The sequence below is a fragment of the Apaloderma vittatum genome, unplaced genomic scaffold (assembly GCF_000703405.1).
Source record: "Apaloderma vittatum isolate BGI_N311 unplaced genomic scaffold, ASM70340v1 scaffold625, whole genome shotgun sequence".
NCBI lineage: Eukaryota > Metazoa > Chordata > Aves > Trogoniformes > Trogonidae > Apaloderma > Apaloderma vittatum.
The window spans coordinates 44330-68196 of record NW_009715241.1 but is presented as its reverse complement, the minus strand read 5'-3'; the positions used below and the strand labels follow the sequence as shown (position 1 = coordinate 68196).

Below are 23867 nucleotides of genomic sequence, written 5' to 3'. Positions count from 1 at the left end.
GCAGGAATGTTACTGGGATAAGTTGGATCAGGCTATTTTACCAAGCTATTTCTGGAGAAAAAAAAAAATAAACACTGCTGCTCAGTGCTTATGATTAATAATGTTATCCTGTAGCTAATTTTATTCCTTGCCCCTCTCTTCTCCTGCCTTCCAATTTGGAAGTGCACTTAATTATGAAAACACGAGCACTAGACTGTGAATTTTGATGTATTAATTTTACCACGGTTTTGTCTCTACGCTGCACCACCAAAACTCTCAAGGACAACCCGCTCAAGGAGACGATGAAAATCCTGACACCTGGGGTAATTTTCTCAAGCAAAGTCAAAATTAGGCAATTTCTTCCACACAAATCTCATTACATTACTGCAAACCTATAACCATGATGCATCTTGCTCCTGTTTTTCAGCGCCACGATTTCTTTTGACGAGTGGAGTCAGAGGAAAGAGCCTCCGTGGTTTGTTTACCTCGTATTTTTTAAAGACTAGACCCGGTGGTTATTAAAAGCCTGGCAAGACAAAACCAGAAGGAGCACAAATGGATGGCCACAACCGTGTTCTAAGCTTCTTCACTGAATAGCTGAAATGTTCATTTCATGCCTGACCAACAACCAAAGTCTGCATGGTTTCTAGGCAAAATGTAAAAAACCAACAAAAATTATGAGTCAATAGAATTATTTCCCTTCAGCCTCTGTGGTTTAAAAAAAACAAAATAAGAAAAACCTGACTAATTTTGAAACCTCCTTTAAAAAATAAAAAAATAAAACACTCTCCATTGAGAAAATGTCTAAATGTACCCTCTAATTATTTCAAACATTTGAAAGCTAGGTCTTCAACTCCAGCAACTAGGAAAAAGCGAGACAGATTTCCCAGCATTTCTAATGCCACACATGAATTAACACGATGATATTACTAATGATACTTTTTAAGCGGAAGAGCTTTAGGTCAATTATTTTTCCCAACTCTATTTTTACCAAAGTATAAAGCTGTAATAGCCCAGATGGAATAACATAAGTTATAACTGCAACAAAATGGATAATTGTGTTTCTAGGCTTTGTCTAAATTGTGCACACTCCAAAATTACAAACCAGACTGTTTTACACATTCTTTTTTCAGAGTAATAACCACCTCAATCACCGTGCGATGAATCTCTGGGTGCAGAAAATTGAGTATCGAATATTTGCAACGCTTTCCAAACCATAGCACCTTTAAACAACACAACATTCATTTCAAATAGAAGAGTAGACCAAGTTACTGTACCAAACATCCTCCGCATCTTCGTCACACTCCGCCCCAAACTGGCAAATGTCACAGGTCGATGTCTCTTTTTGATTGGTTTCACCTGAGCCTTCATTGACTGTTGGGTGGAAAACAGAGGAACACATGTTAGTGAAGGCAGCAGTAGTTTTTTTTCTCTCTCTAGAAAAATCTATTTGCCGTGTCAGCTTCGTGCTGCCTGGCCAACAGATATTTCTCAACGCGGCCAACACAGAGATATCCATGTTGGCCTGTGATAAATTCCTTGTACGAAGGAGTTAAGAGGGGAAAGTGGAGAAAGACCCTTCCTCTTTCTTTTCTACTTAATCAATGACTCCTTCGAGCTGCAGCCCAGGAAGGTTGTGCCCCCACCGACCCTCTTTGCCTCGTGCCCCAGGAACATGGTGGAGATGTACTGACAGCACCACACGCTGCCTTCTGTCCTTGACTGGACCCCAAGGGGATGCTTCCTCCAAAATGCTTTGGAACTACCTGCACCGTGTGGTGCAATCTAATCCGTTTCAAAGGCAAAACATTTTTCTCTTCGGAAGCTATGAGCCCCAAGGACTAGTTAGCCACGGCAGGGAAGATTTAGTGCGGTCGAGAGGAAGGGACAATCTCCAGCACAGGTTAAATTCAAATCCCAGGAAAGCCAAGGTTAAAGTCTGCAATTGCATAAGGTTTGTATCTGGCCCTCAAGTCAAAACCATGAAGGGGCTGAGTGGAAAATAAAAATGGGATGTAAACGGACTGCAGAAAAATATTGATGGCTGAGTACTGAGCATGAGAAAAGAGACCACTAAGTAGGCACCAAGAAGAGGGTTTGTTAGAAGATCCAAAAGAAACATCATCAACATCTGTGTTAAAGTGGGGAAACACCTCATGATACCTTTCGATAGGTGCTGCTTTCTAGGCAAGACACCACACCCAGCAATAGCTCCGAGTTTGAACACGTTGCTTTTATTATTTACTCAGGAAAGGACCAGAGTCCCAAGCACTCACAAAGCTGTTGAAGGAGAAAGGGCTTTTCCTCTTAGAAAACCAAGCGTGACCCCAACGCCTGCTTTTCAACAAACTTGCTTTCTCACCCTGGGCAAGTTATTTAACTTCTATCCTGCTTCCCGTAAATGGGAAGAATATTACTTTTTACCAACATAGAATATGGAAACAAGTCTATTAAAAGACTGTGATATGCTTAGATAATACAGTGATATAAAGCACAGAAATACCTAAGGTAGAGGGTTTGTCTCAGAAGTTTTTTGCTGAGGTTTAATATAGTCAAAGGAAGCATTGGTATGTTTAGGTACAAGCTATGCCGCAGTAATTTCTTATCCGTTGTGCCTGAATTTAAAGTATATTGAATGGAAAAAATCCACCTGTGATGAGCATTCTGATGATCCTAACAGGAAAAAGAAAAAAAAGAAAGAAAGAAAGTTCTGCCCTATTTGTAGAAGTTTGCTCACTTTTATATCCACAAAAGTCAGGTATGAAAAAACAAAAGGGAACTTCAGAAAACACACACTGGATTTTTTTTTGTCCTGCTGCATTGCCAGGTTTTGTAAGGAAGCTCTGAGCTGCGGTTTTTCTGTTTCCTTAAATGACTGAGGAACTTTGTAAGGTCACATTTTTAAGAGCCAAGGTACCAGGGTGCTCGAGGTGTCCAAGTGCCATGTCCTCACACCACGGGCATCTCCACTTGCCCCCTGTGTGATCCTGACCCATGAGCCCCGTGTGGCTTCTCCCCACTTCTGTGCAGCTCCATCCAGCCTGTCCTTTTCACTACGTTTTCATTTAATTTTTATATATAGAAATCCGTTTTACTAAGGATATAACTTTGACAGCCAATCTTGGCAGGGAATTTCCGGTGCTTAAGATATTAAACAGGACAATTGCTCCAGTTCAGGAGGGTGAAATTAACATTCTTTATGGAAAAGAGCTATAATTTCTTTACGTTGTTATCTTGCAGATCACTTCCCTGATACTTCCTTTTAATTAAAAACATGTGCCCTATTTTTTTTTCCACCCTGTAATGCTTCTATTTATAACTGTCCAGCAAGGGTGGTTTGGTCAGGGACTTCACACAGTTCCACATCACAGGCTGAGTAAAAAAGCTCTGTAAGTCTTTAAAGAAGGCATTTAGAAAAATGTTGAGGAGAAGCAACTGATTTAGAGGGACAGCCACACCGAGGCACAACGTGGTTCTTAATTTCTACTGGAAAATAAAAGGTGACCCCTTTGTATTTTTCTCCAGAAGCTCTGCATCCAGCATTCCACTGTCAGTCAGCACCTTGTCATTAAATGTCCAAGCACTGATTAAAAAAAGACAGCAGTTTACCCTCTCTTGCTCTCTTTTTCTGTTGCCAGTAACCACAGATAATATTATTCTTTACATTCCCTTAAGGCGTGTTTTCTCTCCCTTACAGAAACATACACATGGGCATGTGCACCCACATGCAGGGCTGACACCCACAGGGGCTCCTTTTCTCCATGCTGTGCACGTAAGTGCTTTGATAAACCTGGACATCTTAGAAAGAGTTATTTTCCCAATATTTCCTGCTGCTTTTTAACTTGAGGACTAGTGGATGGTCGTTTTCAAAGGTGACTTTTCTTTTTTCTTCCCCCTCTTGCTGCACTTGCTTTCATATCCCGAATAAAAAGAAATGGTTAGCAAAAATAATCGAGTTTCTAGATTCTGCTTTCAAAGAGAAAAGGAGTACGATTCTCTTTTTCTCATGCACTTTACACATATCTCAAGTTAGCAGTGGATTGACAGCAGGACCCGGTAGGGAGGTAGTAGGGCTCCGGGGAGGCTCATCGCTGAAGCCCACTCCTTATTACTCACACAACTGAGCAATGTTAAGCTGCGAGTTCCTATTTGTATCAGCAAGATTAGCGACTTCCAGAGTTCAAGGAAATGTGCTAACACGGGTTAGAAGGACACTAACATTATCAAAAAGTCACTTCAGAGACCATCTCGATCTCCTAAGCAATACAAATTCTTTAGCTGGGAAGGCACCACACACAATTTACACAGTCAATGGACTGTGGTAACCACAACAGCTCCTGTTTTAATCATTTGGTCCTTTTCTGGCATTTCTCACTGCACTCAGATCAGATAGTTCTGATTTCAAGAATGTCTCTTGTTGCTTGCAAGCCCCTTAAGAATGAAACCGCTTTTAAGACGTTTGACTTTGTATCCACAGCTGAAAAAATGGCCTGAAAGTATCATCAGTAGATTGGTCTGATTCTGTGCTTATGTCTTGTAGTATCAGGGAAAAACTAAAAGCCCCACACTGTCCACCCACCATAGACAGACACCTCTATTTTCTCTTAACATTTCATTCTCTTTGAGTTGAGAGTCTTCTGTAGGTGCTACAACCCCAACAAATTATCCACACAGCCTCAGTGGTTTGAGCGCGGTGCTGACAACAATGACAACACTGAGATTGCGGGTTCGATCACCGCTCGGTCCCCATGTGTTGCCTGGTCCAGTCGAGAGGTGGCGTCCCTGTCCATGGCAGGGAGGTTGGACTAGATGATCTCTAAGGTCCCTTCCAGCCTAGGTCATTCTATGATTCTATGATTCTATGATTCCCAGACTCTACTAGGAGTTGATGACTGCTGGTTGAGCTCGTTTAACCAAACGGACACCAAAATCCCTGGACGACCCTTGCTCAGTGTCTTCCGAAGGTGCTCAGCAAGCATCAAAGGCAGGATGGAAACAAATTTTGCAATCTCCAATGAGATGGTTAAGAATACGAACCTCTGCTTGCCGTCTTGACCTGATATACAGTGTCACCCATTTCCTAAGTGACACAAGGGACACACATGTAACTTGCCTGATGGCCTACACCATGAGGAGTAAATGGAAGTGGAAGGAGTAGCTGGGGAGCCACGAGGGAGAAAGACAATTAGGCGACAGCACCGGCTAAACACGAATCTCTCAACCTCTCTTTGCTCACATGACTCCGAGGGCAACAGGGCAAACTCTATAGAGTCAGTCTTCACGTGGCTCCGTAGGACTACTAACCCTGTTACAGCACTCTTTATTCAATGTATTTTAACTATACCGGGGAACAGAACAAAGAAATGGTATAAAACATCATCGCTTGAATATACAAAAATACGAGCACGGTAATTCATGACGATTGTGCAGTCTCCCTTTGACAGACATGATCAGATACGAGCTCGCTGCCGATTCCGACTTGACTCCTCATGGTGGGACATATCTTTGCTACTGTTGGAAGAACTTCAAACTAACTTGCTGTAGCTCATCCTAACAGGATACCCACATGGTTTTACCTATACAATCTAGGTAATAACAAAAAACAAGTGGAGATGGGGGTTGACAGCCTTTTTTATACTTTGACATGAAAGACAATGTGCAAATTAAAATGTGGAGGAGGAGGAGGAGAAGAATTTTCCTCAGAGCAGTTAGAGTGATCTCTGCCGCAGGCTTCAGTCCCAACAGGAGTGCTCTGGTAGCGCAGACAAAGTGAGAAAACTCTGAGTATCCAGGACATAGGAACCGACAAAATTTACTAAATGTGTTAGAACAAACACTACTTGCGCCTCTACCAAATGGCAAAAACCACCTCACAAACTTGACCAAGCCCAGATGCTGCAAGCGACTTCACTCTAATCAATAAGTAGTTTTGTTGCTTTATTTTTTTTCCCCTGAAAGCATTAGCTCAGTCAAAACCTACAAAGTGAGAAAAATAAAGGGTGTGAAGCAGGGGGTCAACACACAAATGACTGTGGTCTCCACGCCTGGCAGAGGCTCAGAACAGCATTAGGGTCAAAATGAAAAGACAATGGCTTACTCTATCGGTAATAAATCCAAACTCTGACATGCCTTGGTCTGCTTTACTCCTGCTGTCTCGCTCCACCTCAGTAAATACAAATTTGCTCTCCTTCCCACACACACGCAAACACACTGGGGAAATTTTTTACTGCGTGAGAAAACTGTTTCTACCTAGCTCAGGACCTGACTCGAAACGTCTCAAGGAGACCTGAAACATTTTCCTTCGCTCCAAAGGGCCTCTAGTTTCTCCGGGCCACCCAGGGAGGGTCAGTCCTTGAAACAACTTCTCAGCTATCGACGGGCACATTATTTAAACAGCTCCAGGACTGTGCCAGACCTGAGCCGGCTGCTGGGCTGGAAAACAAGACCACCTTTTCCAGGGTTTCTATCACTTTAGGTGCTGGAAAACGTTAATGGGATGAGTTCAGCATGATGCAAATACCTAACAGGGTTTTGGGGAGGAACTTGTATGTATCCAGCCAGCTCAGATTGCTGATAAAACCCTCTCTTATCTTCTCGCTAAAGACCATGCAGACAGAGCCTGGCACTGCTTTGATGCCAGACAGGCTCAATTTGCAGCGTTTTCCAGCTCTCATACTTCCACTGTGACTCTCAGGTTAATTTTTGTCTTAAAATCACAGCAGGGGATTATCTGAAAGTATAAGCATCTCGGTTTCCACGTATATTTGTTTTGAAAGCGATGTATAAGCTTTAGGGCTGTGGAGAAAAAGCTTGTGAAATACAATAAAACCCAGAACCTATCAAGTTCGTAATTTTTAAAAGCTAATTATTTTTGTAGGGCTGACGCGCGACTTTTTTCATCCTGTGCAGGGCTGAGTTTCTGTGAGACAGGAATAAAAAGCACCTCTGAGATAGCTCACTCTTGTCCCTCTCCTCTTGCTTTCTGTCCTGCGTCCCGCCCCATTCTCTTTCGGCTTCTTTCCCTTCCCCACCAACCCCAATATTTCGGGTGCGATTATCCTGATGCCAGCCCCAGCACGGAGCAGCTCTGGCAGCCCCATAGATGAGGCTGAAGGTCTCTCCCTTCGGTGGGCACGACTGGAGGTCTCCAAGAGCATCTGGCTCTCAAGTCAGGACACGACCCCCCGCAGCCCCACCGGTGTTTGTACAACCCCGGCCAAGAGGGAACGGATTCAATTCTTACTCAAAGTTTATTTATTCTAAATAAACACCATTTGCTTGTTTCCGCCTCATGCATATCCCCGCCGCTCCCGCGGCGCGTTTGATAAAAAATTAAATACGATTAGTCGAGGCCAGTTTCTCGCAGCAAATATCTCAGACGGCATTTCAAAAGGAACGGCTCGTTGAATAAAAACCCTATTGTAAGCTTCCTGAATGCTGACATGAAACAGCTGTGATTATTGCACCCTTGTGCAGTCCCCCTACAAAATTCGATGTTTGCCTGGTGCGTGTGGGATGCCAGCGGCGCAGACTGATGAAGGTGTACGATGACCAGCATTGTCAGTATTTGCCAGCTTGAGGAAGAGGAGGCTCGTTTCATTTTGCCAAGAGCCTCCCCTCATAAACAGCTCCGAGTGAAAAGCCAAATAGCACATGGGGACTATTCATCTCTGCCTTGCATTAATTTAATTTTAAAGAGAAATCGCCTCCTTGCAGGAGAATTTTCAAGGAATAGATACGGCTTGTTGTAAAAACATGCCTGCGATGCTGCCAAAGCTTTTGTGGCATCAGTCCCTGCTCTCATGTATTTCAATACGCCCAACGGCGCAAACAAAAGAGCCGAGTGGACGTGCCCGCAGCTGGATGGATGCATCATGATGGGTCACCAACCAAGGCCATGATTAAAGGGCCTGGAAGGAGATTACTGTGGTCCTAATTGGAAGGACCAGAAGGTTTTGCAGGATCAAGGCAAAACACAAAATGATGGTGTCTGATTCCTCCCCGAGTGGACGTGCCCGCAGCTGGATGGATGCATCATGATGGGTCACCAACCAAGGCCATGATTAAAGGGCTTGGAGGCGATTACTGTGGTCCTGATTGCAAGGACCAGAAGGTTTTGCAGGATCAAGGAGAAACACAAAATGATGGTGTCTCATTCCTCCCTCAGGTTGGCTTGCCTGGCCACAGGGATGATGAAACCCCAGCGCTATGCCCGGGGAGGTGGGAAACTAGAGCCCAGGAAAGTTCTCAACATCGTAATGCTTTTCTTCTTTCCATCAAGGTTACTCAGGAGGAGAGTCCAGTGTGAGCTGCTTGTGACCCGCTGTCAAGAATTAACATCCCACCCAAGCTCCTAAGCATTTTTATTGATTCTAGGCAGAGAAGGACTGGAGAAGTTCAGTGAAAAAAAATAAGGCAGCCATGGTTTCATCAAGCCTACAGTCCTAAATGGGTGGTGTGACTTTCCAGGGCTTTCCGCGCTGAAAGAGTGCTTTTGCCAGCTTCCTACCTGGTAGAAAGACTTGAATGTGAACTCTTACAGCTACTCATCTTTCAAGAAACAAGATGAAAGGAACAAAGATAAAACCTAAAAAGGCTGTCTAGCATCCACTTGGTGACTACTTCAGTCTTAAGGTCTTTGTCACTTTGCTGTTGATTTAAGTCTGTGTATCCTTTTTGAATATTAGTATGGCTAGCAAGATAGCAACATCATACATAAAAATGTTCTTTATTCCAGAACAGATGAAACTCCCAGTGGTAAAAGAAGATTTAGGTATCTCTGAAGATTTCTTATCGCTGCGCGACATAACTCTCTAATGGTTCAATGCCTTGGAGGGTCATCTGAGATCACTTACCACATAAATCAAATAGGTGGCAGGCTATAAGAGAGGAAGCCTATAGCAATTTCATGTCTTTGCTCGCAGACATCAAATTTATCTTTTAGGCAGACTATAGAGGAGATAATACGCCACTCCATTTAAGCCACCGAAGAAACCCAAATCTGGGTATTAACCAATTTTAGGAAGCTGCTCTTAGTCTTGACTGCACCACAATTATCTGGGGAAATGACTGGTTTTAAAGCCTAAGATGTGGACTACAGACGCTGGTCCTGGTTCTAATTTACACCGAGGCTTCTGTAAATCACCCTAGCAATGGAAGGGAGTGTCAGAGCGAGTAAAAGTCCAATTTACTTTGTGTCCCATTTACATAATCAAGGTGGTGTAAAGTGGCTCTACTGTAAAAATGACTTGGGGTCTTCCTGAATTCAACAAGAGGAGAGCAGCTTTCTTCTCCGACTCAGCTTCTCCTCCATGTAACGCTCCTTTCTGCTCAGTTCTGTGGTGCTAATGCAGGTGGCACACACGTAACTGAGAGCTGGAGCCACTCCAGAGCTCAGAAGTTGAGAAGACACGTGCCAAGGTCACGCTCATGTCTCAAAGGGGGCAGCTCAGGTGCCAAAACTCACGTCCAGCCAGGCTGTACCCTCACGTACCCTATAACAGACCTTACCCGCCTCTTCCTCCACCAGCTGTACGCCCAGAGCAATCCCCAATCTCCTTTCACAGCTCCCGCCCCAGAAGAACTTAATATTTCCGCAGCAACACCTCCTGATCTGCAATTGTCACCACAGAGCTGATCCTCTAAATTTCTACAACCAGGGCTCATCCCTGTGTTTGCTCCTTTTTTTTTTCCTTCCCTGTAAGGGAGAGTTTCCATTTGAAAAAAAAAAAAGAAAATCAGCTCAGAGTTAGTTGTAAAAAACTTTCTCCTGATATGCGTAAAGGTATTTCTGCCTTGCCCAGCTTGTAGCCAGGCATTCCTTGTGCCTCTGCTTGCTGCTCAGGGTGCCCAGGAGTGCAGGCACCAAAGCCAGAAGCTAAGATGAGGGCAACCACAGAGTTTCCAAGTCCTGCAGGAGGAGATACAGGATTTATGCAAAGGAGGATTTATAGATCCTACCTTTTGTATAAACCTACTCTTCAACAAGCACAAAACCATACTGCATCAGTTAACGGCATGAAAACGTTCATCAGTGAGATTACCTTTCAGGACAAATGGGAAAAAAAGAGTCCGTCGAACCATGTTTTCGCTTTTTACTTCTGTTATCAGTGGGGCAGGTTGAGGTACTGTGGGAGTAAGGATTGAGCCAGCATTACTGCCGTATTGTCCTCCTTGGTTTGTGTGGTGGAACAGCACAAAACCCATGATAAACACTGGCAGTACTGGTGACAGCCTCAGCAGAAAGGCAAGGGACACCATGAAGTAGCACAGTCACACCTGGAAGGGTGGCAGAGATTTAGGAGAAGGAACCTCTATGGGCCAGGTCCATGGGTAAAAGCTTCCCAGACCTCCATCGACCAGACAAATGGGTTGAGTGCGACACATCAAACTCAGCCTTGATAGGTGTCGAGGTTCAAGCCGACTGGGACAAAGAACCATGTGGTCTCCAGCTCACTCCTCCTCCCACACCCATTTCCACAGTGATGTGGAGGGAGAAAATCCAACTAAAAAGGCTCAAGGGTTTGAGATTAAGGATAGGGAGGGTAATAATCTACTACCATTTAAGATGATGCCTAAGGAACCAGAGAGACTTGGGGAGAAAAACATGGATTTAATTCACCACCACCATTTATGAAGTAGGATAGCGAGAGGAACACATCAACAAACACTTCGCCCTCTCCCATCTTCCTGGCTGCCTCCTTTGTTCTCCTCTCCCCTCTCACTCCTCCAACAGGAAAACTGCCCAACATTAAAGACAGGACAGCTCAAAACAAGATGATACCAAAAGAGAGAGATAGAACAATGGGGTCACCTCTTCCATACCTTGATGGCAGAGGTGCTGATGGGCCTGGACCTGGCCAGAGGTGGGTCTGACTCCGACCTGGGGATGAGGGAGGCTTTCAAATCTTCACATGAGTCTACTCCCGCTTTTACCAAAACCCCCCCCAGACTCAAACCCATGACAATAGGAGCAGTGGAGAAGCATGGATCTAAATCCATCTGCACCAAAATGATGTTGCCCTTCTAATTTTGCAGATGTGTTTATGATATAGGGGGAGCCATATGGCACAAAAGGTTTAAACATTTAATCTCACTTAGCTTCAATGCACTGCATGTACAAAAAATCGGAAGCCCAGCAGGAAAACGCCGAATTTCATTCTCACTTAGTCATGATTAACCTATATGAGCTCGCTTGGAGTTCTGTCACCTGCGAAGCCACTCAGGGCAGGCGGGCTGCGAAAGCCCTGAATTTTGGCTTTGGCCAAGGGCTTTGCTGCCCAAAACCGCGGGTCTCTCCTGCTCCAACAGCAACGTACCCTGCTCCATACTGTCCCCCCACTACGGAAAGTATAGAAGAGACCATAGAGAGGAGTTAATGACTTGGAGGGACTCTCCCCCTTCTCTTCTTGCAGCTGTGGGTCCGGCTCGGAGCAGCCTCGCACTTGCAGACGGGCGCAAAGCAAATAGCTGATAACGTATGGCACTTTGCAAATATGCTCTTTCTCATTAATATTGATTCCCACACACAAACACTTTAGCTATATCCACTGATTGCATTACCATTGCAGAAGTGTAATTACCAAATTAAAAGGGAGGATTGCGATTCAGTTTAATTTGGGGAAAATCTTTAAATAAAATTCTTTTTTTTTTAAAAAAAGAGAGTCTGATGTCTGAAGATCATTCCCCTCTGCTATTCGTTCTAACGCCTTGGATGTGCTCTAAGAGATTTGCTCTCATCAAAACAAACGCGTCCTGAGTCTGCTGCAGTACTGGCATACAGGGGTACTTAAAGAGGCATCAATGCGACAAAAACCAAACAAATGAAAGAAATCCTGACAGATGCTAAACCAGATACTAGATTGCACATGAAGGTGTATCAGCATGGAGAGAGGAAGGGGGAAAATGCCAGCTGGAAGCTGCTCAGACCGATCCGAGCGTGCCAGCTCATTCACAAGAACTTCTGAAAAGCAACGCAGAACGCACGTGCCGCCAGCCCAGGTGAAAGCCAACGCCACAAATATTTGCGGAAGGAGGGAAGGTAGAATATCCCCCACACTTGCTGCCCTTCCAGGTGTTCACACGAGAAAATAAACCGCCTCCACCAAGTAAATCCACGCCTGTGAGAGCAGTTGAAACTCCTGAGCCAAAGTGTGACTCTTTTTTTTCCCCAAAAGCCAACCGAGCACACCTGGGAGAACGGCTGCAGAACGGTCTCTGCTTCCCCTCCCATCTCCTACGCAAAACCCCTTTCAGGTGATCTAACGTTATGAGAAACCATAATCATTAAGGATTGATCACGCTAATATAATTTTCCGGATGGCTTATTAACCTACTAAGACATGTTTTTCTCTACTTCCCTTCATTAGCAACAGCAATAATTAGGTAAAGACTGAGTAGCAAAAATTGATCATGTGCTGCTGCCGAAGGGGACAGAGAATGTATCGTGGACATTTAGCATCGTGTTCCCCAAACTCGAGATGCATTCATTACGTTTGGTAACACAGCTATTTTCTGCCTTTGATAGAAGGGATCCATTAATGTAGTTATTGTATAACCGAAGCTTATTTTTCTGCTGTTTCCAAGCAGAATTTTTTCTTTTTTTCTTTCAAGTTTGTAACACAAAGTGAGACAAGAAAACATCGCCGTCTCAAGTATCTGCCGACACCATGTCCTTTCCTTTGTTCAGCCCTGACTTTCCTCATGAAAGCGGCGCTTGAAAAGCAGAAGGGCTGCAGAGATCTGGCTCGGAAGCAAAGAAGTGAGTTACTCCGTCACCTCCCAGACAATAACCCCCAGATACACCTTCCTCATCTTGGTGGGGGTTGGCTTCAGCCACGCTCCGTGCCGCCTGCCACCCTTGAGCTCCGGAACAAAACTTTAGCTTAGGCAGCGCTACTCAAAATATGTGTATACGTGGAGGTACAGATTTTATACATTTACAGAAGTGATGGAATTAGCAGCTTCCCCCCCCCGTAAGGATCTGTAGCATCGGCATCTGTAGCATCGGCAGCAGAAGCACCGCCAACACGCGGCACTAATGATTTCCCCACGTTAAAAAAAAAATTAAATTATTAATATATTAATTTTTTTAAAATTTCTTATTTTTCTTATTTTTTTTCCTTATTTTTATTATTGGTTTTCCCCAAGCTCTCCCGTCAGCAGTAAAAGCATTACAGGGTGCTAAAAGAGTTGACATTACAAACTTGGCCCTCCGATGGCACGCCGCACAAACAGGGGAAGGGAGGAGCTGCCAAAACGAGAGCCAGAGACAACATGAAAAGCATAAACCCAACATATTGACCTTAATTGAAGTCCAAACAGCATAACACCAGGATACTTAACGCAGAAACGTCGAAAACATTCCCTATTCCGCACACACACGGATGTTTTCTTTAAATATGCAATTCGCTTGATATCTGCAATCTCCCTCTTCAGATGCAAAATCCAAAATAATGATTATATCAGTCATTGCTTAATACAGTCAGCTGTGGCCCTGATTTTCATGCATGAATGGTCATTTACATATCATTACCCACCAGGCCCATCCACCCAGATTTTTCTTTCTAAATAGAGTAATACATTTAAAGTTGTCATTTTAAAACAACAAAAAAAGTGATTTAAAAAGGGAACTTCCATTTCTTGTTATCTTATCTCTACTCTTAGTGGCTAATAGACCGGAATATTAAAATGGAAAATTCCCAGTGTGTGTGACAACTGTCACGGTGAGAAGATCTTAGAGAAGAGGCAATTACCAAGGGATTTTTCTCAACTTTGGAAACGCAGATAAATACGAACAGAAAAGCTGAAGCAAACCAACCAGAAGCAAAACAGTAATTACAGGACGTTCTTCTATTTTCCTAACACAGGCCCTTGGTGGGGGCAAAGATGCTTCCACGTTAGGGAAATCACTGCGGACATGAGGTGCAGTTAGAAGCTTTGCACGAATAAATGAGAACCTTTCATTAATATTGCCCATGCCTGCAACAGAGGAAGGACTCCTTCCCTCTCCTCCCCTTCCTCCTGCTCCTTTTAAAGTAATTTTCTGCTAGCTTTAATTAGGAAATTTCTCTACAGAAGGGAATGTGATAGAAGATTAATTCTCTATTTCCTCACCCACTGTGTCAGTAGACTCAAGTGGACACTATAAACCCCAGTTAAATACGACAAGGACGATCAAGCACGGAGCTCCTTTCAAGAGGTCGCGTCCGCAGACCGTAGATCTCATTTCGAAACACCAGAAATGCCTTTAGGAGACGGCATCGTGCCGTGGAGGGATGGTTTCGAGTGCTTCGTGGCGCGAGGGGTCACCAACGCCGCCTGAGAGGGTTTGTTATCGCGGACTAATGACACCAAACGGCGCCGAGTGAGCAGCGGCATTTCCACGGCCGTTGATGTTTCAGGTCCTTTTCTGCTGTTCACTGCTGGTAATTATTCCTCTCGTAGTGGCGACCTATTTCTCATCTCTAACGCCAAGTAGGAAACAGCAATTAACCAATAAATAATGAGGTGTTCGCTGGTGGGCAACACAGTAAAGGGTTTTTGTGGGTTTTTTAAGGGAAAGGACAAAGGGCGTGAGCTGCATTTGTTTTTAATGAACAATGACGGGAACTATTTACCCTCAGGCCATAAAATCCTATGAATGGTCTTTTGCTGCCAATCCTGAGTAAATATTGAGTTAATTTTTTTTTTTATTATTTTTTAAATTGAAATCCAAACCAGAGCAAGAATAATTACTTAGGGGAAACTCAGACCTACAAGATACTGGAACGTGCAAGATGTTACCCTTTGACAGAGAGGGTAAGCGATTTTCTCACAAGTTTTATTAATGGAGTGGTTGAACATCAAAACAGAAAAAGCATGAACCATTTAGAGGAGGAAATGCAGACATGTAGCCTAGTAGAGACCAAGAGCCCATTGATTAACTAGGACCAGACTGTTTTAATACAACAGGAGTAGTCAGTACACACCTCCCGTGGACAGGAAAGGTCAAACCAGGACAACTGGCAGAAAAAACACTGTGTAATGAAGAAGAAACCTCACGTCCAATTTTATTCTGGCTTTAAAAAAAATAAATTGAGGTTTTGGCTAGTCTGATGTCTATTTCTTTCCTGCCCCTCCTGTTTTGTCATGTTTATAAGACAATCTTATCCCACTCTGCTTGGTGCTGCTCTGGTTTCATGTAACAAAAGGCTTCAGCAGAGCATTTAGGAAGGGGCGGCTCCCTTTGCCGAGTCTGAGGGAGAGCTGACGGGATTCAGAAAACACGACTTCCACAGCAAGCTTACAAGAATGGAAATTTTTGACTTTGGAAAAGAGAAGACTGGAGAGAGACTAGTCGTCTGATATAAAAAGGAATGTTAAAAAAGGCTGCTATAAAAAGAAGGATAATCAATTGTTCTCCACATCTACTATTTCTGAGACAAGAAATAATTGATATAATTTACAGCAAAGGAGATTTAAGTTAGATATTAGGAATTTTTTTTTCCTCCCCAACTTCTAAGAATTACCATGTGCTGGAACAGACTGCACCGGAATGAAGCTGGCGTGCCCAGAAGTGGCTTCTAAGACCAGACCATGCAAATCTCAGCAAGGGACAGTCTGACTATAGTTGTTCCCATCAGACTTGAGAAGGATGGATGAGATGATCGCTTGAAGCTACTTCCAGAACTGTGTATCTCTACGACTACATTGCCCCTTTTCTGCAGGTTAGGCAATGGCCGGGCTCCCCAGCATGCACAACTCAGTCTTTACGTGGACAAAATCCCATCAAAATCATGGGGCATTCTCTGGTAAGATAATTAAAACGTGTTAACGTCAGCTGGCTGTGTGACCTCTGCCCATGTACAGGGACAGAACGTATTTTTGCATCATCTCTAAAGATTCTTGACTCCCGCGACTTCAGAGGATTTGGTTATAGCGAGGACTTTGTGGACAAGACCAGCTCTTCTTCTAACCCTGAAGATGTAGAGGAGCCAACTGCATCTAATTCTTCCCTCTGGAAAGAAGTTTCTTTTTTTAGAAAAAAAAAAGAGGGGTCACTCCTGCTCAGGGTGGGGGTCACTGCCATCCTCAGGCCAAACCAACACTGAGGTTCCTCAGCCTTGGGTGTCTGCAGCTCGTGCCCACCGCGGTGCGACTTCCTCCCCTCCTTGTTCCTTTGGGAGCTGTCGGGCCCGAGGCAGAATTGCAGCTTATTTGCACAGTGATAACACAGCCTTTTGGAAAGGAAATGTAAAATGATGAATCAGAGGTGCCGACGTATCCATCTGTCACATCCAATAAGCACGCGTGTGCCATGTGAGTGCCTGGTCACTCTCGTAATTAGCTGTTAAAGCTGAATGGGCAATTTCCAGCCAGAAGTGCATGAAATGCACGGACGTTTTAATGATGCACAGAACAATTAAGAGTATTACATGTCCGGTTCCTGATCACCTTGAGATTTTTACTTAGCACTGGAGCAACTCAGCCTCTTTAACCCTATAAGAGCAAGAGGCACAGCTGGAGTCAGGAGATGGTTAGCTGAATAAATTGAAGCAAGGCAGGCTCTTTCTATAACACAACTTTTCCTTCCAACAACTCTTAGATAATGATGAGGAAAAAAAAAAAAAAAGTCTGCGGTAAATTCTGATGAAGAAAGAAAGAAAGGCCAGAATAATAAATGTGTCCCATGCGACAGCAAGGAAAAATGAAGGGTCTGATTCAGGTCCTGTTCTAATCAACGGGACTCTCTCCATTACCTCTGCTAACACACATTAAACCCTTTCTGTCTGGTTGAGCAGAAATAGCGCAGAGGTAAGAAGCGAGAAAGCCTCGTCCCTGAAATGGCAGCAAACTCACCTCGAGGCAGTAAATCCCCCTGTGTGCATATATATAGAACACACACAGATGGCATGGGTGTTACTTGAGGAGAGAGCAAACCCCTTCTGTTTTTTCCCCCAAAGTGGGAAGTGGGGACCCGGACCAGAAAATATAAATAGAAGGTGGTCAGATCCTATATAAGTACAACCAAGCAATGTATAGACAGCTAAGCAGTGCAAATCTGTCTGTCTACAGGCAGAGAAATAGAAAAAAAAGACGTGGCGGGGAAAAGTCTTGACATTATCACCTGTTTGGGATTTGCAACAGAAGGTGCAATGCTATTCTTGCTCAAAACACTGGGAATTTAGGCTCCAGGAAGACCCTCAGGATAAATTCCAACCCGATACGTGCCCGTCTAAAACGCAAGAAAGGCTCAGGCACACAGTAAGGGTGAGGGAGGAGGAAAGGGCTCACGGAGGGGAGGTCACCTTTCAGCTGCTCTCACGTGGGTGCCCGCTTGATTTGCCTCCTAATGGCTTGGGACCAAGCCCTGGGTGTTCACCATGCAAATTTCTTAAGGAAAAGTCTATTAGCCTATGGTAAGCGTGGGCACGATTCTTCGCAAAAACCTCTTTGGCGTGGAAGACGAGTAAACATCATCTAACCTGACCGCTGCTTTCATGTACCTGAATTTTCACACTGAGTAGCTATAAACTACCCCCGTAGTACTTTGTCGTAATTACATGCAGTAAAAGGAACAACCGGGTAATTACCTCAGACTCCACAATAATATTTCCACGTTACAATGTAAGTGCAAGGCGCATCGCTTGTGTCCATGTTCGAAGCATAGGAAGCAGAGAAGACTACTCATTTGTGGGGAAAATCACATTAAAAACCTCTCTGCTGGCTACCAGTGGTCTGGGGCTCTCCCCATTTATGCTCGGCTCCTGCCTTGGCTTATAAGCCTGTGGCCAGCAATGCATGGTTTTAAGAATGTGTCTCCAAGGGGTGTTTATCCACCCCTAAAATGTGCACAGGCGAGCTTAAAACAGACAATTTACACAAGTAGAAACTGGCTTTCTGACCCCAGTCCCCAGGCAGGCCAGGGGCTGGGATTATCAGGGGCTGCCGACCCCTCGCTCTCGGGCAGCGATGGCAAACGTTCCGGGGGAAGGTGGCATTGGATTATCTGTATTTCACCTCCAGAGGGTTGTCTTCCACGCTGAAGGATTTTCTGTCTTTCATGAGCTTTTGCGCTTCGTTTAAGACCTAAATAAAGCACAAATAGCCCATGGGAGTAAACTTTACTCTCTACCTGTCAGAATAATTTCCTACCTGAATTAACTTGCGAACACACTTGAAAAAAAAACCCCAACAGACGCATCTTCTCTGTAGCCTGATTATTCGCCTGCTTTATTTTCCAAATTTTCTTTAATGCCGCTTTTCCACTTGGGGTGTAAGTGGAATCTTGTTAACGGACTGATAGGGTGAAGAGTAAACGATAGGGTGGCGCAAGCGATCTGGTTTCTGGGCTCACAAGGGCTCTGTGCCTGCCTAATTTCTTAATATCGGCACGCTTTGCAGGCACACTTCGAATGAGTTCTCGCCACGGGAGCTGTGAATCCTCTCGTCATGTTACATCAGGAAAGGCTACACAAGCAGCCTTGTTGCCGAGACCTCAAACATTGCCCGCCTGAGTGGGAGGAGGAACTGTTGGGATACAGGTTTTCGCATCTCTGCCTGAGATCCGGAGGGGCCACCCAAATCTGTTTCTAAGCACAAGTGCGGATCTATGAATTCTGCAGATGGCTTTGCTATTCTGGTAGAGGAGAACTCGTCTTCTGCCCTCCAACGTTTTGATGAGAACATCAATAGCAGCCCAGGGACAGCTGCAGAAGTCGGGAGGAGCATCGCCCAGATGCCCTGCCTGGCTCCCTGTTACTGCTTTATTAATGACAACAGAAATCTTCCGGCCTTGCTATCGCAGGTAGTTTCCTCAAAGAGCTAACGGAGCAAGCCGGGCACACACAGCTTTGTGCTAGATCCAAGAAAGATGCTTCAGAAACCTCTGGAGTTTGGTGGCTGAACTGGCTGCAAAAGGGGTGACCCGACTGCCAACACGAGGGGCCACATCCAGGAGCTAAGCCCACATAGGAGCTTCAAATTCCTGCCGGCGTATCCCAAAACCCTGTAGCAGAGCACGAAAATTGGCTCTCTCTTCTCCCAAAGGACCCGCTATCTATCGCTCTTACATCAACCACAGCCTCTTCTCCCCACATCCCACCTTCTGGGTGGATCTGGGTTCCCCTTCTTCACTGTTTCCCATCTCCGGGTCCACGCTGAGAGGCACGAAGGATTCTTTTATGGAGAGCACCTCCCTAACATCTGAGCAGCTTCACAGTCCTACACTGCGCCTCGTCTGCTTCGTTAATGCCGCTGATTTCTTAACAGTATTGCTGGGCTAAAACGAAATTCCCACACTTTGCGTCCCCTGAACAGTAAAAGACTTTTCAGGGGATAAAATATAATTGCCTACTGCATCAAGCACGATTGATCCCTCTGCATTTCCTGGTAATTACCCTCAAGAACAGTGTGCATTAGACACTCTCTGCCGTCGGAAGAAGTGTCTAGGGTCTTATGGTCAGGTTTACTAAAATAACCCCTGTGGCGTGTGACCTATAAGACATATATGCCCATCCTACTTAAGTGGATTCCGTTTTGCTCTTGGATTTGCATCTGATCAAAGGAAAAATGTCCATAAAGCTATTCTACCACAGTAAATAAAAAATAAACTCCCCAGAATCATGTTCTCTATCAGCTTCTACATTCTTTTTTCTTACTCGTTTTATTCTTGCCCTTTAGAAAATGTATTTACAAACAAAAGTCCATATTTAGACTTGACTCTAGATATTAACCTTTACAGAGCACCCATTTTCCCTCTGCAAGCATAAGGCTTTTTATTGCTTACTTCTTACTTACAATGTAAATAGATTAATAGAAAGTTCTGCAGCAGCAGAAAGCTTCATCGCAGCTGCTTACCCAATAGTACTATCGCTTTAACTTTTGCTTTGAATCATGTTATTTCGGATCCTTCTAAAACAGTGGCAAACCTAAGCATCTGAGGAAATGCCATCCTGAATCACTTCTGCTCTTTTCGCCATTGCCAAGGTAAAACTGCACACCTGCTTTCCGCTCGCTTCTCTAATACTTGGTTCAGAAACCTTTCGAAGCCAACAAAAGGACATTAAGCAGTAGAAAAATGTTATAAACGGCTGCAAAAATCCTTGCCAGGCCATAAACACCATGTCTTTGCGAGCTACTCTTCCCCCTCGCTACCAATATCCAAATGGATGGATCTAAATAATCCAACCAGCTGAGCTCTAAATCACATCAAAGGTATCATTAACAAATGGGAAAAAAAAAAAGATACAGGTCCTTCTAGGAGACAGCCAATTTCTTCTGGCTTGAGATCTCTGCGACTCCACCAGAGGTCGGTGATTTATTTCCAGAGAGTCTTTGGTCACATTGTTCTGTTTTTCATATATCTTTTGCAACCGGCCAGCAGCCATTCCCCAGCACCTGTGCAACGTTTCAGCGCACCGGTCATGGATGCGCGCAGCACGGAAAGGCCAAACCTTCTGGATATTCCCCTTTCTTGTGCCTGCTCCTGCTCTCCAGCCAGCCCATAAACCAGCCCTGCAGTCCCTGAACAGGCCTCTTTCCTTAATTTCTTCCACAAATTTTAAAACATTGCTATTGCCTCTCACTTTGGAGTTGGAAGGGGGAAGCCACAACCGCCACTGACTACTCACAACATGGTATTTGTTACAGTTCTATCTTTTCCGACTTACTTCTTAAGTACACAGTAATTCAGAGTAGTTTTGCACCCTGCCTGCACAGAACATGCTAAGAAGTGCAGATAATGCTTTCAATGCTATTGCTAATAACTATTTTCTTCTCTCTAGGTATTCTAGTGCTCAACCCCGTGCCCCAACTGGGTTTGGGATTCTGGGTGCTGAAGTTATTGTTCCCAGGACTATGCAGCCATTTGTAAGCTTCGTTAGCAGACGAAGAATCTGCTAGAAAAGCTCAAAAGAGAAATAAAGACGTCACCTCTTGACATGCAGTAGCAGATGCCACCACTATCACACATGGGCTAAGTGCCACGTGCCCACACCAAAGAGCTCATCCACTGAAGGGGTGACACTGAAGGTGTTCTTTGAGTCCAAGGACATTCATTCTGGCAGGATGACTATAATAACCAGAACATTCTCATTTACCTGTCGTCTGCTGTTGAGTGCTAGAGGAGAAGTCAGCAAGAGCATGGTGGAAACACCTCCTCCCACGTGTGTGCTAATCCAGGAGCAGCCAGGTGAGTCCTGAGCTAGACAAAAGGGGTGGCTTTGAACCAGCAGAACAGTAGCTTCCAGATGCTGGAAGGGACAGAGGATGGTTCTGATGGCCACCCATAGTGTCCACCGGCCCTTAGTTGCCTCTTTGGTTCCTGCCTTTCTATCGCAATACATCTTGTAGCTCTCACAGAGCATCTTAAATACGGAATATCTCCCAGAGGGAAGAGTACCACCTGTCCACATTTCACGTGAGGAGACCTAAGCAGGGAGCCTATTCTGAGGCTGCCCGTTGTGTGGGCACCACCTGATCCCACGGCCTGATGGACTTGGCTTCCTTCTGGGGCCACAAACCTGGATTTGCTCACTTTGCACATATTATTCAGGGTAGGGGGCTGAGATTATGCACCATATTGCATCCCCATGCAGGCAAAGGGCATGGCCACTCTGAGCACAGTCTTGGCGAGGAAGACTCTGAACTGAACTTTGGAGAAGCCCAGGCTAATGCTCTCACCACTGCCCAGCATTCCTCTGGAAGCTTAGCACCCCAGTGCGGAGCAGAGGGCTTTACAGAATGTAGAACCTGCGGTGATGAAACAGAGGAGATGTTTCACAGACAGGTATGAAGAAATTACTATGGCAACACCACACGACTTCATGAGAGGTGGAAGAGCTCTTTTCAGGAGAGCAGCGTGTTCTGTAAGGGCTAACGCAAACTCATCTTCATGGCTACAGCTGGAGAATGTCTGAGAAATATAGGTGGGTGTGTGCAGAGCACAGAAAGCACAGTATAAAAGGACAGAGAATACCAGAGCCTCCATCACGAGGTTTTGGAGGAACCAAGATTTGTGCCTTGCCCACCTAAATACAACCACATATATCTTCACCTGTTAAAACTGGCAATTCATTAAATTAAATTCAACGGTGAAGTTCATAAATTCACAAATTTTGCATTTCTAAGGAAATCCAGGCTACTGCTAGCAATTTAATAAATTTATTGCAAATACATCCAGGCCTTCTGTAGCAACACTGTTTGGGTAGTGGTTTTGCATGCTCTGAATGCAAGGGGCTATTAAGAGGGCCAAGAGCAAGAGTTAATTATGGCATTTAGAAAAAAAACCCAACACCTCTGCCTATGATTCATTTCACAGACTTCAGCACTTCATGAAGCCAGGCACGCAGCTGAGTAAACAAATAAGCCTTGTGGGCTCAATTTGAACCGTCTGTAGAAATGAAGAAGGGCGGGTACCGTGTTTTCTTGGGTAGGCGAGGAAAAGCCACCGCATTAAGGGAGGGGGGGTTTGGCTGCGTGTGAATAAAACCCGGCTGCCACTGCATACCTTGGAACACGGTCTGAAATCAGATTTGCAGTCGTGCTGCCAGGAGACCGAAGAGGTCGGCCGTTTGTTTTACAAACCGCCGATGTTTCGCCCTCTCCTTGCCTGCTCCGGTCTCACCAGAAAGCAGCGTGATGGATGGGAGAAGGTCTCCCTGCTCCTGAAACCCTTTGCCAGGGCAAGGCTCTCCAAAATACCCTCTGTGCCCAGGGTCCCTGATTAGCCCCGCATTTACCACAAAGCCCTCGTTACCCTTGCTCCTTGGGCTATGATTGTTACACCCGACGGTCCTCGAAAGACATTTATAAGCTGCGTTTCAGATAATGTGATACTGCCTGGTGAGTGGCAACGCTCCGAACGAGAGGAGACAGCCTGCACCCCTTCCTCGCACAGCACATCTGCCGGGCTCCTCAGAAACCCGACAGAGCTGCCTGGGCACATCACACATTGAATAAAGAGGGGCCGCAGGCTCGCGGCGAAAAAAAGGGTAAAAATCTCCAGTCTGTACAAATGAAAGCCTGGGAACTTTGAGGCTTTTGGGATGAAAGGTGTTTTTAAGCATCTTCTCTCCGAAGAGACCGGCAGAATAAAGAAGCTGTCGGAGCACTCGCACTTTCTTACCCTCGAACTCCCCAAAGTCCGTGGGGAACGCCGCGCTGCCTTTGGTCAGCTTTGGATCAAGCCAGAGATGCCAGCAAAAGCCATCCCGAGGGAAGTGTTGCTTGTGCTGGTGCAGTCTGCCCGCGTCCCACAAAAAAAAAATCAAGGAGAATTTCTGAAGGGAAACTAATCCTGAAGTTACACTTGGGCAAAGAAAACTCAAAGCTTTGCCTTTATTACCCGTCTCCCTAGGCACATCCTTTCTTTCACACTCACCCTTGAATTCCCAGCTTTCTGGGGAGGCGAGTGGGTTTTGACTCTTGCGATAGATATTACTCAGAGAACAATAAACAGGTGATTTTCTCCCCCAGGTACCTGAAACTTTCCTTAATGTTTCATTACAAGCACACACAGCCGGCTTGCGGCGCACGCAGTACAACTTGAAAAGAACTGCAGGTCGAAGTATCTCACAGCAGAATATTACTGTGGATTTGGCACTAATTCCAGCTTTATTCCTCTCCTAATTCCTGTATCACATAGCCTTATCTACAGAGATAAAGCCCCTTGAAGTGCACGTGCTTTGATGCATGGATGGAAGACTTCTGTCAAAAAAAAAAGAAGGAAGATTTGCTTAGAAAACAATCGCCGCTATATTTAGACCGCAGTCCACTCTGAACTCCCCTGACAGGTTTCAGTGCAAACAAGTAAAGGCATCCCCTGGCTGACTAAAAAAGTTGCATTTCAGACAAGCCGGGAGTCTACCAGGGTGATGCATTTTAACCTCTTGCGGTATTTCGAGCAT

General features: G+C 44.9%; 1 protein-coding gene across 1 annotated transcript in view; it reads right to left on the bottom strand.

The window, feature by feature from the left end:
* Nucleotides 1-1256: 1256 nt before the first annotated feature.
* Nucleotides 1257-23867, bottom strand: part of LOC104273630 (tomoregulin-2) — a gene marked incomplete at both ends in the record, with an annotated part of 65904 nt that continues 43293 nt past the window's right edge. Inside the window, one exon of the mRNA XM_009869022.1 lies at nucleotides 1257-1353. Coding sequence (XP_009867324.1) covers nucleotides 1257-1353 — 97 coding nt within the window. The remainder of the gene's footprint in view (nucleotides 1354-23867) is intronic.